The sequence below is a fragment of the Pogonomyrmex barbatus genome, unplaced genomic scaffold, assembly GCF_055798465.1.
Source record: "Pogonomyrmex barbatus isolate J1 unplaced genomic scaffold, ASM5579846v1 scaffold3, whole genome shotgun sequence".
Lineage (NCBI taxonomy): Eukaryota > Metazoa > Arthropoda > Insecta > Hymenoptera > Formicidae > Pogonomyrmex > Pogonomyrmex barbatus.
The window spans coordinates 14,365,367-14,380,530 of NW_028297127.1; the positions used below are offsets into that span (position 1 = coordinate 14,365,367).

A 15,164-nucleotide genomic window follows, 5' to 3' on the forward strand; every position below is an offset into this window, starting at 1 on the left:
AATTCTCCATTAATGTTGGCTTAGAGAGGGCTCTGCTCAGATTCTTTGAATTATTCTAACCTAATTTGAGACCTAAATATTGATGTCGATTTATGTTTATTATTGCTCAGTAGTTTCGATATTTAACATTTTTTAATATTTTGTGATTACGAGCAAATTAGATATGAATAAAGTCTTTTGAAGGATTTTAGCAGAAACATTGCACGAATTGTCTGATCAAACACAGCTACAAGTGCAAACATAAGCCACGATGACGCCGCCGATGGAAAGAATTCAGATTTTAGAAACTATCGAAAAAGACATTATAGTATGTTTACAAAGCGCAGGTAATTGTCGTTAAATATTTTTATTCACCAAGATTTGATCTATCTATCTAGTAATCACATGTGACAAAGTACAAATTCTAACTGTTTATCAAGTACGCAAAACAAGAATGCAGATATACGAAAGTAAAAAGAAATTTGATGTACACGCAATCAAGATGCTTTATGTTATACAGGGCAAGCGTGCATGGAACTGAGCAAGGAAAAATCAAGCTTAAAACAAGCAGAATCACAGACACACCAATTTTTGAAAACTCTAGGACAATTGGAAAGTAAATTAAGCGATCAAATTAATTATCTCACCCAGGTTTCTACTGGTATGTATCTAATGATATCGATCATTTGCGTACTGTTTCCATCGTCAGTGTATATTTTCTACTAAAATACTTTATAGGTCAACCACACGAAGGTTCAGGATATGCAAGTCAAAAAGTTCTACAAATGGCATGGCACAGATTGGAGCACGCGCGAAGTAGAGTTAACGAATTGGAACGTATAAAGAATAAATTACGATAAGTACATAATTTTTCTCAATTCAAAATATGTATATATAGCAATGTTTACTGTGTGACATCTCTTCAATATAATTATAATAAATTTATAAACTTTTCTTAATTAAAATTTTTCTTATCAACCTTATTTACATTCTTGTAATAATCATTGCGACAAGTATAGAACTTCATGTAATATAACTTTACTGTGAATTGCATTAATGGCAATATTTTATGACCAAAATGAAACTTTATATAATGCAAAATAATATTCTGAGTATTTTTTTTATTGTCGAGTGTACAATATACTAAAAAAATACATAAATAATTTTTTTTAATGTATGTCTCCATTTTATATTTATCACATATGTATCATAAAAATAGTAAACTTTATGAAAACATTCCAACAACACGCGACACATATTATGATTAAAACTTTTATAATTAAAACTTGTACATATGAGATGAACGTTATGAACAATTTATTTTGAACACTTCTTTCTGGTGATATGGTTACACATTCTTCGACATTAACGTCATTATTATCCATCTATAACTCCCATGCTGCGTTTTACTGTAGCAGCTAATGAAAGTCGAGATCTTCTCTCTTCGTCTAATTGTTTTGTTAAGAGCGACATTTGCGATTGTAAGTCAGTCATTTGGTTCTTCAAGGTTTTAACCGTTTCCGATAATGTCCTGCAAAAAATAAATAATAAATATTAATGTTTATAGTAATGAGATATATAATAATTAAGTATAGATATTATTATGATATTGTTATTATCAATTGATATCAATTTCTGATATTGAAATATTAACTCTTTCTTGATTTATATAATATATAATAATAACAAAATAATACAAATTGATGCAAGCAATATTTTATCTTTATACAAATTATCAATTACAAATTATCAAATCTAAAATTTATGTGAAATTTTTTCAAAATAATATATTTTTATACTTACCTGTCATTATAAGATTCCCAATTGCCTCTATTATGCGTCAATGATATCCTATCTCTTGATTTTTGTGACTCATAATCTAGTATTGCTGGAAAATAAGCATTTCTTCGTGACTAAAAGATACTTTAGAAAGCAAATTACATAAAGCAATACTTTGATAGACCAATTATAGCTTGTATGAACTTACAATTAGATTCCCCAGAATGTACAGTAAATCTAGCATTGACAGAAAGACAATAACCTTCTATTACTTTCAATATGATTGCATCTTCTTCAAATTGTCGCTCATCTGTAATAGATATAGAATACATAATGGAAAATAAATTGAAAACTTGATCATATATGTCAATTAATTGCTTAACAAGCATTGAAATTTTACATGATCGTGATGGACGTGATGTATCTGTAGTAGTATCTATTTTTCCAAAGTTCTTAAGAGAATATATAGGAGGAGCAGGTCTCAATGATGCAATACTCCAAGGTGTCTTAATCCCTGGAGATATACAATGTTCCATTGCCGGTCGTTGAAGCTTCCCGTTCGGCTGATTGTTCATCTGCTACAATATACAATATTAATTATATCTCAAGAAAAATTAAGATCGTTATTATCATGTGCGTGCACAAGTAATATTAAGACGTGATGTATCTTGTAAAATTTTTATATGTTTCTATTTTCTATTTATATTTTTTTCTATTTTGCAGAATCCTTTTAATAAAAAAATATTCTAATGTGAAGATACAAAGTAGAAAAAGAAAAATCTTATAATAATATCATTCTAGAATGCACGCCCTACCTGAAGACTAAAACGTCAACTCAAAATCAAGCTAATTAGAAATTTTTTGTGAGGTAAATGAAGGTGATGTGGTGAAATAAAGGCGTACGTGTGAAAATTTGATATTTTCCGAGACTATTTTATGACGTATTGTGTTAGTAAAGCAACAGCTTACTTCACACAACATGGCTGTGAAATAAGAGCATACGATTTTCGGTAGAAAAATGATAATTAGTAATAACACCAGAATGGTTAAGAAACTGAAATGATCAAAGAAACAGCCATGCTATGGAAGCTTGCCTTGTTCTGTGCAGCCAAATATCGGGATAGATTTCTTGAGCCACCAATGAGCATATAATCCGGACGAATAAACTTGATTTGTTGGCTCATCATGCTCCTCCATAATCGGCTGGATTGGACGAACTATGCGTCTCCCGACTTTCTTAATTACACGCTGATGTGCATATGGTATCGGTTGCGTATATCTTTTTCCTTGTACGTTTCCATAATTTATTAAAGGATGAATTAATACAGTTTCTTGAAATTTCTTTCTACTATTATTGGGATCGTCATTAATATCACTATCAACAGCATTAGATTTTGTAAGATTTGTACAGTCATCAATATTTTTAGATGAAGCCAATGAATGAGCACTATCTCGAGGCGTAGATCCAAATGGCGAGGTGCAAATACATTGATGCTCAAATTTATTCTCATCGTTATCGCTTTCGCTGTGAGATGTTCTCACAGGATCTATATATTTAGTATGACTAGACGCATATGATTTATAACAGGAATTAATTTCAGATGAACGTAAATGATAACTCTCGGCCATTCCCGAATCGGAAGATCGTAAACTAATATTGATACATGTTTCTCGAAATTCTCCCCCAATACTATCGCAGTTATCTATTTGAGTCGTGGAATATCGAACTGGGGCATTCAAATTTTCTGGATAAGGTTCGAGTGCTTTCAAATATTTATAACTCATAGTTAGATCACCGTGATCTCTGTCACATGGAATTTCCAAATGCTCCCGATAAAATTCGTTACGTGCTTGAAGATTCGAAGTATACGACTTGCTTAACGCGAGTGGAACATTTGGCAGGACGTGACTCATTGTAGCACCAGCAGGTAAACTCTTACTAGTTTCAAAGGTACATCGATTATCGCAATCAACTCTCGGTGCGAAATTCGTGAGTGAGGAAGTGCTCGCTATTCCCACAGTACTAAGATCAGTATTATCTGTTACATATCTAACATCTAGTATTAACGATGATTTGCGCAATACTCGCGGCTCTTCCTGCATATTACTTTGAGTAGATGCATCTGACTCTGATCCTTCACTAGTAGGAAAAATAGTATAGGTCACATTGCACTTTCTCATTTTCACGTTACTTAAATCTGGCTTCAGAACAAATTGGATATATAATAACTTCTTCATTAGTTCAGGATATATAATTTTTCTCCTCACGAGTTTCGCAAAGTATCTCGAGAGTCGAGCGTATGGAGGATGATGGCAACTCACACGAGGCATGGTTGGCGATTTCAGGAGACTAGTGCATTGTTCTTGAATTAAGAGATCGATCCAATGCTGTCTCTCTTCCTTTGTAGCACACAATACAACGATACTTTCAATCATTGGTCCTTAAAGCATAGATATTATATTCCATTTAATTCTGTCATTGTTTTAAAAAACAATTAATATCATTTTGTGAGACAAAGAATATATCTATTGATATATTTTCTTGCTGTTCTAAGTTATAAGATAGCATTTCTTATCTTTATTGAGAAAGTCATGGTACATTTGCGTAAAACATTAATAGACATACCAGTGATCTCCAGAGCATTTCTTATTTCATCCGTATCTTCAATTCCAGTTACATTAATGCCAGTTAACGGAAGTTTTCCCTATGTAAATAATCACAATACGGATCAAAATCTCTGTATATTTGGCTTATGTTTTTAAAATAATAGAAATGTTTCCAATTTTACCTCGTAAATAAAGGAGCTCATCCTATTACTGGTACTAAGTACCAGCAGTGTAGTAGGAAACAAAACAAAATATCTGTCTCTACGATCTACGCCGGTTGCTAGAGTTACAGATCCGACGTGAATAATCTCGCCTAGTGAATTTAATTCTTCACCTTCCCAACCTTTGATTCCGCTAGTTAATACTTGGAGTGCTAATTCACGTTGCTTGCGTATGGAAGCGCAATGTTCCTACGAGTAAAAGTAACACAATAGAAATAATATCATATAATAAACATTGATAATATTTTTTTAAGTATGTACATAAAATATAAATTATCATACCGCGATTTCTCTGTATACAGTTATACTGCGTTGAGTATCTCCTCTGTCAGGATGATTCTTTTCAGTATGTCTTTCTAATTCTTGAAGCATAGCAGAATATTTATCCAATCTGCGAAATGGCTTGCTAAGACCGGTGGTTAATACTAATATACCAGGCGATATCGCTCCACTGCGCTCCATAAATTCGTTTAATTCATCTCTAAAATAATAATAGATAAATATATTTGCAAGCGATTATTTTTTTAGAAATAGCTCAATATTAAAACATAGTTATGTCAAAAGATTTAATCTGCAGCATCAGTAAAGAAGATATTTTGCAATTCTTACCTATATCTATCTAATATGCAAACAGCTTGCGGATGATTATTACAATATGTAGTGTGAATCGATTTTAATCTTGGTGCAATAGTTAGGAAAAGATTTCCTACTCTTGCAGAAAGTCCTTGCACGGTTCCTTCCAAATTTGCCAACAAACATTGATGAGTTTCCAAGATTTCATGTATATTACCAAGTAACTGCTTATATTCTTCTTTTTTCAATCTATAGTTGCAAATTATTGTATAACATACTTTTTTATTGTTATTATTAGGATTGGTTAAAAGTTATTTTTTGAAAATAATTAGTTACTGATTTTGAAAAAAAACTCGTTACAATTACTTAAAAAGAAATGATTTGTTATTATTTTCATTATTTTTTTTAATACTAAAACGAAATCAGATTAAATAAAAAATTTATTTTTCTAATATTTTTTGTTGAATTATCAATATTAAAAATATAATTAATTAAAAATATTAAAACTTTTGATCTTAAATTTGCAAGAAGAAAATTAAAATTATGGCTTCCATTAAATTCATCATAGCTAAATTTACATTTTTTTCTATTCTCAATTATATATTCACAAATTTTTAAAAACCGATATTTATAAAGTCTATTCTTACACTAATATAACTCTGTGTGTACATTGGTTTATGAAAAATTATTTTTAAGATGATCTTAAATATAATAACAGACTATGAATATATTGATCTGATTAAACATTGAATATACAAAAAGAATATGCAAAAGAATAAAGAATATACAAATAAATTTTATCATAGATTCCAAATATAAAAAGTAATGAGAATAGTATAAAAAGTAATTGTCAAATTCATTATTATTATTGAAGAAATGTAACATTACTATAATAAAAAAAATAACACTATTATCAGTGAAAATAAAATAACTAATGATATACAATATTACAAGTAATGCATTGCTTTTCACCCTGCATGTTATATAATATGACTTACATATTCGATGTTTCAAGAGGTTGTAGAAAATTATTCATTAATCCTTGCAATTCAGCTACGTTCACTCTTTCGGAATCAACGATATCTTTCAACACTATGTCACGATTGAGTTTTTGATGCACAGGTGATTCCTGTGGATTTCTTTCTGGAGATGTCTTAATCGACGCATGGCCACCATCTATATTAAAATATATAAAATATCAAGTGAAAGAATTATAAATGGATCAAATGTGTTTAAACTTAAATAATAAAAGATTATTATACCTGGAATTCTATATTCTTTGACATAATTTGAAGGAAACCAACCAGTCTTATCATGCAATGTACCCTCCCACCAGCCTTCATCATCTACCTGAGTTATGGTTATTACATCTCCCTTCTTGAAGCACAGCTAGAAAAATAAAATAGATATTTCTAGATATTATATAAATACATTTTTAGAAATTATGACATTGTTCTAAAAATGATATTCAGAATATTCTACAAGAAAGGAGGAAATGAGAGAAGTAGCTCACATACTTCATCATTATTCTTCCCTTTGAAGGAGAAAAGAGCTATGACAAATTTCGGTGGCTCAAGCTTCGACATAATTCTCGTGTTGGTCAATCACGAGTCATGAAAAAAAATGTCATAGATTTAATTTCGAAGTCGCATCTTTGCGCATCGTTCTCTTGGGATTAACACGTCAAACTGATCGCAGGCCTTCGTGACACGGGAAGCTCATCACGGAGCAAACGTGTCGTCCTATTTTTAAAGAAGTTTGCTGCGTCAGAACGCTGTAATGCGACGAATCACATGTTCCAGCAACACCCTTGCGCCTATCACAAAAAAGTTCGTCGCGCCTATTATGCACAAATGTGATAGTACAGTTGTACAGTATTTATAGTTACATATAGTTATATGTGATATATACAAAGCATTCACGCAGTCACGCGGGCATCTGCCAAAACCCGATAGACCAGTTGCATCTATAAATAATCGCAACTGTTGTGTCACGTGACCATAATTATGAACACATCCGCGGGATGATACATCGTCATGGCCGTGAGGATATTTTTTCACCACATTTAATTCATCGCTTCTAAAAGATGTATATTTATACGATCGAGACAATGCTGCATGCTAGCATTTGTGATCCAGATTGTATTCAACATATAAATTTATTTTATGATGTATCAATTTAAATTTCCCGCCATTGCCAGTTAATTAATTACGATCTTATAAATCTGATGTGCAATCCACATTCAAAGTGTAGCCTTCCACAAAAAAAATATTGCAAGAAATACTATACTATATATAAAAGTATTTCACTTGTCAAACAAATTTCTACAGCGAATAACAGAGAGACTACCTTGTGTTCCGATATGGTAAGATTGAACTGCACTTGCACCGAGCCCCTCCCTCTCCTCTAAACCAACTGGTCAACCAATCGCTGAAGAAGACTTGAAACGCAGCGAGATTTATAGAGGGAGAAGCTCGGTCCAGATTCTATTTACTATATTATCTGAATCTGATTCTGAACCTGAACCTGAACCTGAATATTTATGCCCGATTCCACCAACATAGATTTATTTTAATTTTAATTTAATTTGCTCTTTATCTTTTTCTCTAATTCTTAAAACTAGAAAAAGATGAAGAATAAGTTGAACAGAAATTAAAATTACATCTACGTTAGTGGAATCGAGCATTATATATTATTATTATTATTATTATTATTATTATTATTATTATTATATCTTAAAATTGAAAATTACTCAGTATATATATATATATATATATATATATATAATTTTTATAGCACAATAGTCAGAAGCGGCATGTTTTATATATATATATATATTGCAATAAAATACTATCACGTGGGCAGATCGCATGTGCACTAATAGTCAATCAATGCTGAAGTTGCATGCTAAAATCGTAACTAATATCGATACATCGATATTTTGAAAATCGCACCTTTGCATTTCGATAGATTTCGAATCGTCACAAATTTAAGGGACTATCCTTTGTAAATATAGCACTTCACGTGAAAAACTTTGCCTGTGCTAGGAAACAATATAAACGATTTTGCCAATTTGATTATCTTAAAACAAAAAAAAAATTAATAGTGTCATAAATTAATATACTCCTTGTCATTTGACCGACTTTTTTCTATTTTTTTCAAAATTGAAAATATAAAATGCTTGAATTTTTGTATTATTGTATTGTATAGTATTATAATATTTTTTGATATTATAAATGTTATTATAATTTGTAAATTAAAAATATTTTTGTTGGCAAAGATGCGTTAAAATCAGAATCGTGAGTTAGAAAACTTTTATTTTCCTAAATAGCGATTCTGTAATTTGGTAATCAAATATTTTTGATATTGATTAAAAATCTTTTTTATTATCCTCCTTCAACGAGAAAAAAATTTTGATTTTTTTAAAAATTTCAAAATAGGATAACGCGTTAAATTCGTCACAAATTTGCATTTAAATTATTTCGCATCTGTCTCGATTGTCATATTTAAAAGCAAATTCCATACACTAAAAATTATTGTAATTTTAAATATATTATTATTAAACATTGCTATCATGCGTCACATCTTGAATGATTCATTTTAATGTACATTAGCGACATCTATTACAATTTGTCTGCATTTTTTAACAAGATGCCACGAGAGTACGAATAGTCCAGTTTACTATCAAATATGTATAATGAAATGCGTAGATCTTTTCCTATAAAATGCCATTTAAGAATCTGAATTTTAATCTCAATTTTTTTTATATATTTTAATAATTAACATCTAGTAATTATAATTATTAAATCTACTAATTATAATATTTTAATAATCTACGTACAACTAATTATAATTAACAAATCTCGTTGCAATTTAGTCTTAGCAGATCATACATCTCAACTACCATAACGACACAACGGAAATTCATTTAATGTCCGGAACAATGTTATTAGGGCCGGGACGCAAACCGGATGCGAAAGCTGATTGTCTTGCGATGCAGTCGATCGACTCGAAAATTATATAAGTCTATCTATTGATACAAGTATATTGATTTAGATTATCTTTTAAATAATTAGATAAAATAGAGATTACTAAAATCTAAAATTACAAAATATTTACGGTATATTTTTCGTATTAATCTCAATAGATTTCTTTTAACTTTTAATATTTTTAAATTAGTACATTTTATAAAAAAAATTTATACATCTAATATTATTAACAAAAGGAAAATCTTAAAGAAAGAATATAACCTATTTGAATTACAATATTTTAAGCACTTATCATATTATTTATTATATATAAACAAATTTGATTATATATTAAAACTTAAGACTAAAATATATTTAAATTACAACATTGTATTTTTAAAAGTAAGAACGCTTCTTTCAAAACAGATTCAGGGTAAAAATTTTCTATCATTGATTACCACTGATATATTTCGGAGATTTCTTAACACAAATAATTTGATAATTACAGTTTCTTATAATATTAATCGTAAGACCTCAAGCATATATCGTATCCGAGACAAAAAAAATCATCATTAATTAACCTTTCACATAACCGACACCTTTCACATAACATTGTCACAACACGACCTACGCAACGTACGCTAATTCTATAAAAAGAGAAATGAGAATCGGATGAATAGGAGAGAAACAAGCGGGTAAGGGGAAGAAACAAGGCAAGATGAAGGGTAACGAGGGGAGTACGAACAGAGATAAAGCGATTGACCCTCGCCCTCTCAATGACCTATCGGAGATATCGTTCCACTAAATTCACTGACGTGCCTTCTCGGCCAGTCAAACGCGTGAACACACGCCTTCAGAGTCAGATACTGGCTATATCGCTCGTCGTGATAAGCATTTATACTTTAGTAGAGAGAAAAACATTAGTGCTAGTGAAGGACAAGGTGTGTTGCAGATCAACCGTAAAATTGGCCGTGTTAATTAATATACTACTTCGCGAATGTGTTAATTCGAGAATAAATAGTGAAAAATTTCTGAGGGGCCGCAAACAGAAAATAATTAGAGAAATTTCTGAGAAATTTATAAATTTTTATTACACTTTATTATACTTTCTTTTTTTACCGGTCACATCGAACTAAAAATTGTTTACTAAAATTGTGAGAAAAGTGACGTTGGAAAAGTAACACGTGGTGCAAACAAGTACGCTTGATGAGATCAGAAATGAAAGTGTACACGACAATCTTCTTGGTGATATGCTTCCTGTGTTCCATGTGTGCAGGCGCCGAGTCAAAAACAAACGATGCCTTATCATCTTCGACGGGTACGGCATTCCTTGTTTAACGTGATTTTTGTCAACTCTGTTTCCCAGTATTAAAATCCAATATTATGTTTTTGTTATCATAAATTATTTAAATATAGGATGATCGAACTGAATATTGTGTGAATCAAAGAATCACGTTTTTCCTAATTGATCTTTATTTCCTGTTAACTCTGTGTTAATAATTAAATGTATAAATTATTTAAATATAATAATATAATATATAATATAATAATTAAGTATATAATATAATTATTTGATGAGTATAATAAAGTTAAGTTAAATATTGAACAGAAGACATGATTTTATTGTAATTATTTTATATTATATTCTATACTTGATAAATCATTTGATGAAATGATACATGATGTAAGCTAACGTAAGTCATAATTTTTCTTTAATAGTTGCTTATTTGGATTTCCTATAAATTATCGATATAATAAATTGTTGAAAAATATAAACTGATTATTTGAAAAAGTCAAATTTTGAAAAATTAATTTTTCAACTGTATTAAAAGAAATGATTAACGCTATTTACGCTATTTATCTGGATAATATATACAGCAGATTACTTATTACGTTACAGTTCATAAACGATTCATTTTTCTTGCGCAATAATGTACAGTTCAAAGAGCAATCATAACATTAATCGTCGCAAAATAGATTTATATCTTGCAAATACCGCGTAAAAATCTTAATAATTAATTTTCTGTATCTATGTTTAATAAAATGGTTAATCTACGTTTAAAATAAAAACTTTGGGACGTCGGCATTTGACTTATTGATTAGCTGAAGACTTATTTTTAATTTATTTTAGACAAAAGCAAGGCAGCTCAGATGGCAGCGGGCGAGCAGCGACTCGGGGATCAGATTCGCGCGATTCTTAAGCATTATCAGAAAGATGATCCGGTTGGACTTCCAGGCGCGCCGATACCGGATCCAATGCCAGTCCCAGACATGAAGCATTCCTTCTCCATGTATACTATGAATTTTAAGCAAATTAACGTTTACGGATTGTCTAAGTTCCGTATCGAACATGTAGAATCGGAACTGGCACGTATGCAGGTAAACTGAGAAAAAGAAAGAGAAAGTAATTATAAATATGATATTAATACGAAGCATTACCTCATTACGATGAGTATAATATTATAAATTTTATTAATCAATTTCAACCAGTTTCCCTGTCAAATCAATAATACAAAAATATAACAAAAATTCTAACTGTAACATTTAATTTTTAGCTAATAAAGAAATATGTTGTTAAAAAATAATATTAAACTTATATGACTGTTAAATAATAATAAAATGTTAAAAAATAATATTTTATATGCTCATATAACATGCTTTTAATAAACAAGACTATTTAGACTTTTATATGAACACGCGTTTGTTACATAAAAAATAAAATACGTCACATTTCAAGAAGACGTAGAAGAAACATGATAATGATACTGCAATGCTATATAAAAATGAAAAGAAACGTTTACACAGCAAAATGCAGTCTTTTGATTAATTCAAAGTAATTTTTGTTCAATTAAATGGAAAGATATTTAAACTGATAAATTGCAAAAATGTATCTTGAAATATTATTTATACTATCTATAGAATACACTGTAGATTATATATATTTTAATATTTTTTTCTAACTTTTGTGAATATAAAAGCAAATGTATTTTTAAGGTATCCGTCGCAGTAAAAATCGACAGTCTTGACATTCGTGGATTGTATACTTTGGCGTCATGGCTTTCGAGATCCGCTGGCAATTTTACTGTAAAACTCACCGGTGTGAACGTCGAAGGTGTCGCCAGGCTGGAGGTGGGCACCGATGGCAAATTGCAAGCTCAAAACATTGACATGGACCTGACTTTTGATAAAATTGATCTGGACTTCAAGAATCTAGGGTTCCTCGGTTCTGTTTTTCAAGGCGTCATCAATTCTGTAGGGACCTTTATTTTTGACAGCATCAAACCATTTATGTTGAAAGAAGTTAATACTAATGTAAGGTGGGTACGATTGATTGATTTTTGAAAATATATTTTGTTTATATCGAAACATATCTAAAATGATAAATAAAAAAATAATTTAGAAGAATAGAAAACAAGGAAAATATCGAGGAAAATTGCACGAATAATATTGATCAAAAAATTAATAATTCCAAACGATAATAAATAAATATTGTTGTTGATTAAAAATTTAGTTTAGATATTGACATTATTCTTTTTTTTATATATATATATTATATATTTTTTTAAATATATAATATATAAAAATATATAATATATAAATAAATTATATTTATATATTTTTTTAAATATTAATATTTAGCGATCTATTAATATAAATCTTACATATTCTTTTATAAAATTGTATGCATTTTTACAACATAATAAATAAATTCTTTGTTTTATTTTTCTTCTTTCCTTAAATAATTCAATTTAAATTGAATTTGTAGTAAATTCTCGAATTATGTTTTCACAATATGGCGTATTCTAGGGGTGAAGTGAACAAGCAGATATCAGAATTACCACAATACTTCCCGAATTCGATTTCACCCTTCGATATGTTAATCGCAGAGGCCCGTAAGCAAGTTTCTCAAATGGGCTATGATCCGTACAAAGTGAAGGATTATACGCAAAGCGTCGGTATATTCACAATGACTTTGTCGCATACTTGGATCACCGGCGTAGCCAGTTTCTATCGTATGGGGAATGTAACTCTTACAATGGAAAATGGAAATGTAAGTACAATGTTTAAAGAGATTTATATTAATTTATAATAACTAGCACATTTGCATGTATCAGCACATTTAAAGAACTTCAAATGTTTCTAGCAATAAAAGTACCGTGGAAGTGGCTCCTATATATACATTCTGAAGAAAATAACATTATTCAAATAAACGAGTTTTAGTCGAATTTGAATAAATTTTGTCCACGATGAACTTAATTAAGTTTTGCCAGGTGCAAATCAATTGCATTGATCATAATCGTCAATGTTGTTGCACAAACATTACGTAAGGTATCGCGCTTGTAGCCGATGCAAAGCGTGGTTTTGGGTGGTTTGTGCGCACGTAGGCGATATTTGTTACACTAATACGCACTACGACGCCTTGTACAGATATACGCGCTCGTGGATGTCGGTACCCAGGAACTGGAGGGCAAGACGCACTGGGAGGTGAGCGTGATCGGCGGCTTCCTGTCGCGCGCCGGCACCATGTCCCTCACCATCCAATACTTCCGGGTGCAGGTGAAGTTGAGGCAGCCGTTGGACACGCGGAAGCGCGCCACCCTGGAAGAACTGGAGCTCGAATTGGGCAACATCCAGACGAGAATCCACGGCGCGGTCACAATCGACTATCTTGTGGAAGCGGCAGTTAATATATTACCGAACCTTCTAAGGTAAACCGTAATAACAGCGGCCTTGCAAGATATGCGTCTCGCGCCAATCTCAAGGTGACGCCCGTAATCGGCGATTTTCTCACTGCGATCGAATGACAATGAGCATTAGGAAATTTATCCAATGAAAAAAAAACTGGTATTCTTAATAATCTTCGAAAATTCGAAACAAACGTTTTATTTAAATTCTCAGTTTTAAAACAGTTTTATTTTATGTCGAAAAAGTCTTTTGTCCACATTTTTTTCAGTTTTCGTAAAATTCTATAAGGTCTAAAGTAAGATATTATAAACAATGATTAAGCTAATCTGAGACTAAAGAAAATTACAAACATATATTTATGAATTTCCCTTTTAGCTATTCAAATGTTAAAGATATTAAATTTATTCGATGATCTACATTGTAACTATTTTGTTACTTAGAATATTTTAATTTAAAAAATTTACATTTTAATTTAATATAAATAATGTTTTTTAAAATTAACTTTTTAATTTAATTTAATTTAATTTAATTAAACTTAATTAAATTTAATTTTAACTAAAATTAGTTTTTGGTTTATGTATCTTTTAACGTAACTAAATTAATTTTATAAACCATTAACTTTAACTTAATTTAGTCAGAAAATAATATTAACTTATTCAATCCTACAAATTTCGCTTTTTTCGTTTTTATTTAAGATTTCTTTATAAATTTCCAACGTTCTTTTTTAATGCTTTATTTTCGTAGATATCAGATCATGGACGCGATTGAAGGACCATTGAGAAGACGTATTCAAGAGGAATTGGACAAGGTGGACACGGAGAAATTGATTGATGAGAAAATTCCAGTGATTGAGGAACAAGCTAGATGGATGCAAGGTCTAGTACCAGCAGAAGAAACGATTTTAGAAGAACCGACAATGTCATCCTACAATCAAGATGATCTAATGCCATTCTCTGAGAGTGAGGAAGAACGAGGGCCATCGTAAAAAAAAATTCAGCCATAATTAACAATCTAGCAATAAACATGTTTAATTCTATCTTAGACGATCAATAACTCGATAAAATTCTATTTATAATTTTACGTTACATTATACGTATACTTTACGTATATTGTAGTCTACACGTGCGTCCTTTAATTCTTTAAACGTTCCTATACGTCACGCGACATGCATTTGAATTGTAAATTATAAGTAGAATTCCATCACAAATTACAGATCGTCCAAAAACAGACTTCGCAGCATAAAAAGGAATGGAAGAAGTGAAAAATGTATGCATGTCTTTACACTTGCATTTAAGATTTGAAATATGCATAACTTATGTTGCATATATAATTGAGTAACAATCTGCTCAAG

General features: G+C 30.4%; 3 protein-coding genes across 9 annotated transcripts; 2 read left to right on the forward strand and 1 right to left on the reverse strand.

Annotated features, from left to right (window-relative positions):
- The first annotated feature begins 23 nt into the window (after positions 1 to 23).
- On the forward strand, positions 24 to 944 carry MED11 (mediator complex subunit 11). The gene is made up of 3 exons (XM_011645362.3): positions 24 to 326; positions 500 to 640; positions 718 to 944. Exons 1-3 carry the CDS (start codon positions 251 to 253, stop codon positions 837 to 839), a joined length of 339 nt encoding a protein of 112 aa, XP_011643664.1. The 5' UTR covers positions 24 to 250; the 3' UTR covers positions 840 to 944.
- Positions 945 to 1,085: 141 nt separating this feature from the next.
- Positions 1,086 to 7,614, reverse strand: RtGEF (Rho-type guanine nucleotide exchange factor). Of its 7 annotated transcripts, none has more exons than XM_025219328.2 (12): positions 6,677 to 7,487; positions 6,422 to 6,548; positions 6,158 to 6,335; positions 5,196 to 5,408; positions 4,869 to 5,067; positions 4,548 to 4,775; positions 4,385 to 4,463; positions 4,081 to 4,199; positions 2,159 to 2,333; positions 1,967 to 2,068; positions 1,783 to 1,867; positions 1,086 to 1,510 (listed from the first exon to the last, which is right to left on the reverse strand). In XM_025219328.2, the coding sequence occupies exons 1-12, from the start codon at positions 6,743 to 6,745 to the stop codon at positions 1,357 to 1,359; spliced, it is 1,728 nt and encodes a 575-aa protein (XP_025075113.2). In that variant the 5' UTR covers positions 6,746 to 7,487; the 3' UTR covers positions 1,086 to 1,356. The 7 variants fall into 7 exon arrangements, 2 of the variants coding, with proteins under 2 accessions (XP_025075113.2, XP_025075111.2); XM_025219326.2 differs by having other exon boundaries at positions 2,159 to 2,336; positions 6,677 to 7,486; XR_016139891.1 differs by lacking the exons at positions 1,086 to 1,510; positions 1,783 to 1,867 and adding an exon at positions 7,509 to 7,614 and having other exon boundaries at positions 2,159 to 2,336; positions 2,853 to 4,199; positions 6,677 to 6,975.
- Positions 7,615 to 9,877: 2,263 nt separating this feature from the next.
- On the forward strand, positions 9,878 to 15,058 carry LOC105431263 (uncharacterized). Its single transcript, XM_011645350.3, has 6 exons — positions 9,878 to 10,445; positions 11,259 to 11,506; positions 12,122 to 12,444; positions 12,935 to 13,178; positions 13,556 to 13,836; positions 14,558 to 15,058. Exons 1-6 carry the CDS (start codon positions 10,334 to 10,336, stop codon positions 14,796 to 14,798), a joined length of 1,449 nt encoding a protein of 482 aa, XP_011643652.2. The 5' UTR covers positions 9,878 to 10,333; the 3' UTR covers positions 14,799 to 15,058.
- The last annotated feature ends 106 nt before the right edge of the window (positions 15,059 to 15,164 follow it).

Bases quoted from the DNA above. Each gene is read 5' to 3' on its own strand.
- MED11 (XM_011645362.3), top strand. From the start codon at position 251: ATGACGCCGCCGATGGAAAGAATTCAGATTTTAGAAACTATCGAAAAA. The intron at 327-499 runs GTAATTGTCGTT...TATGTTATACAG, and splicing joins AGTATGTTTACAAAGCGCAG to GGCAAGCGTGCATGGAACTG. The intron at 641-717 runs GTATGTATCTAA...AATACTTTATAG, and splicing joins TCTCACCCAGGTTTCTACTG to GTCAACCACACGAAGGTTCA.
- RtGEF (XM_025219326.2), bottom strand. From the start codon at position 6,745: ATGTCGAAGCTTGAGCCACCGAAATTTGTCATAGCTCTTTTCTCCTTC. The intron at 2,337-4,080 runs GTGAGTTGCCAT...TGTATATTGTAG, and splicing joins AATCGCCAACCATGCCTCGT to CAGATGAACAATCAGCCGAA. The intron at 1,511-1,782 runs GTAAGTATAAAA...TATTTTTTGCAG, and splicing joins TGGGAATCTTATAATGACAG to GACATTATCGGAAACGGTTA.
- LOC105431263 (XM_011645350.3), top strand. From the start codon at position 10,334: ATGAGATCAGAAATGAAAGTGTACACGACAATCTTCTTGGTGATATGC. The intron at 10,446-11,258 runs GTACGGCATTCC...AATTTATTTTAG, and splicing joins TGCCTTATCATCTTCGACGG to ACAAAAGCAAGGCAGCTCAG. The intron at 12,445-12,934 runs GTGGGTACGATT...GGCGTATTCTAG, and splicing joins GAAGTTAATACTAATGTAAG to GGGTGAAGTGAACAAGCAGA.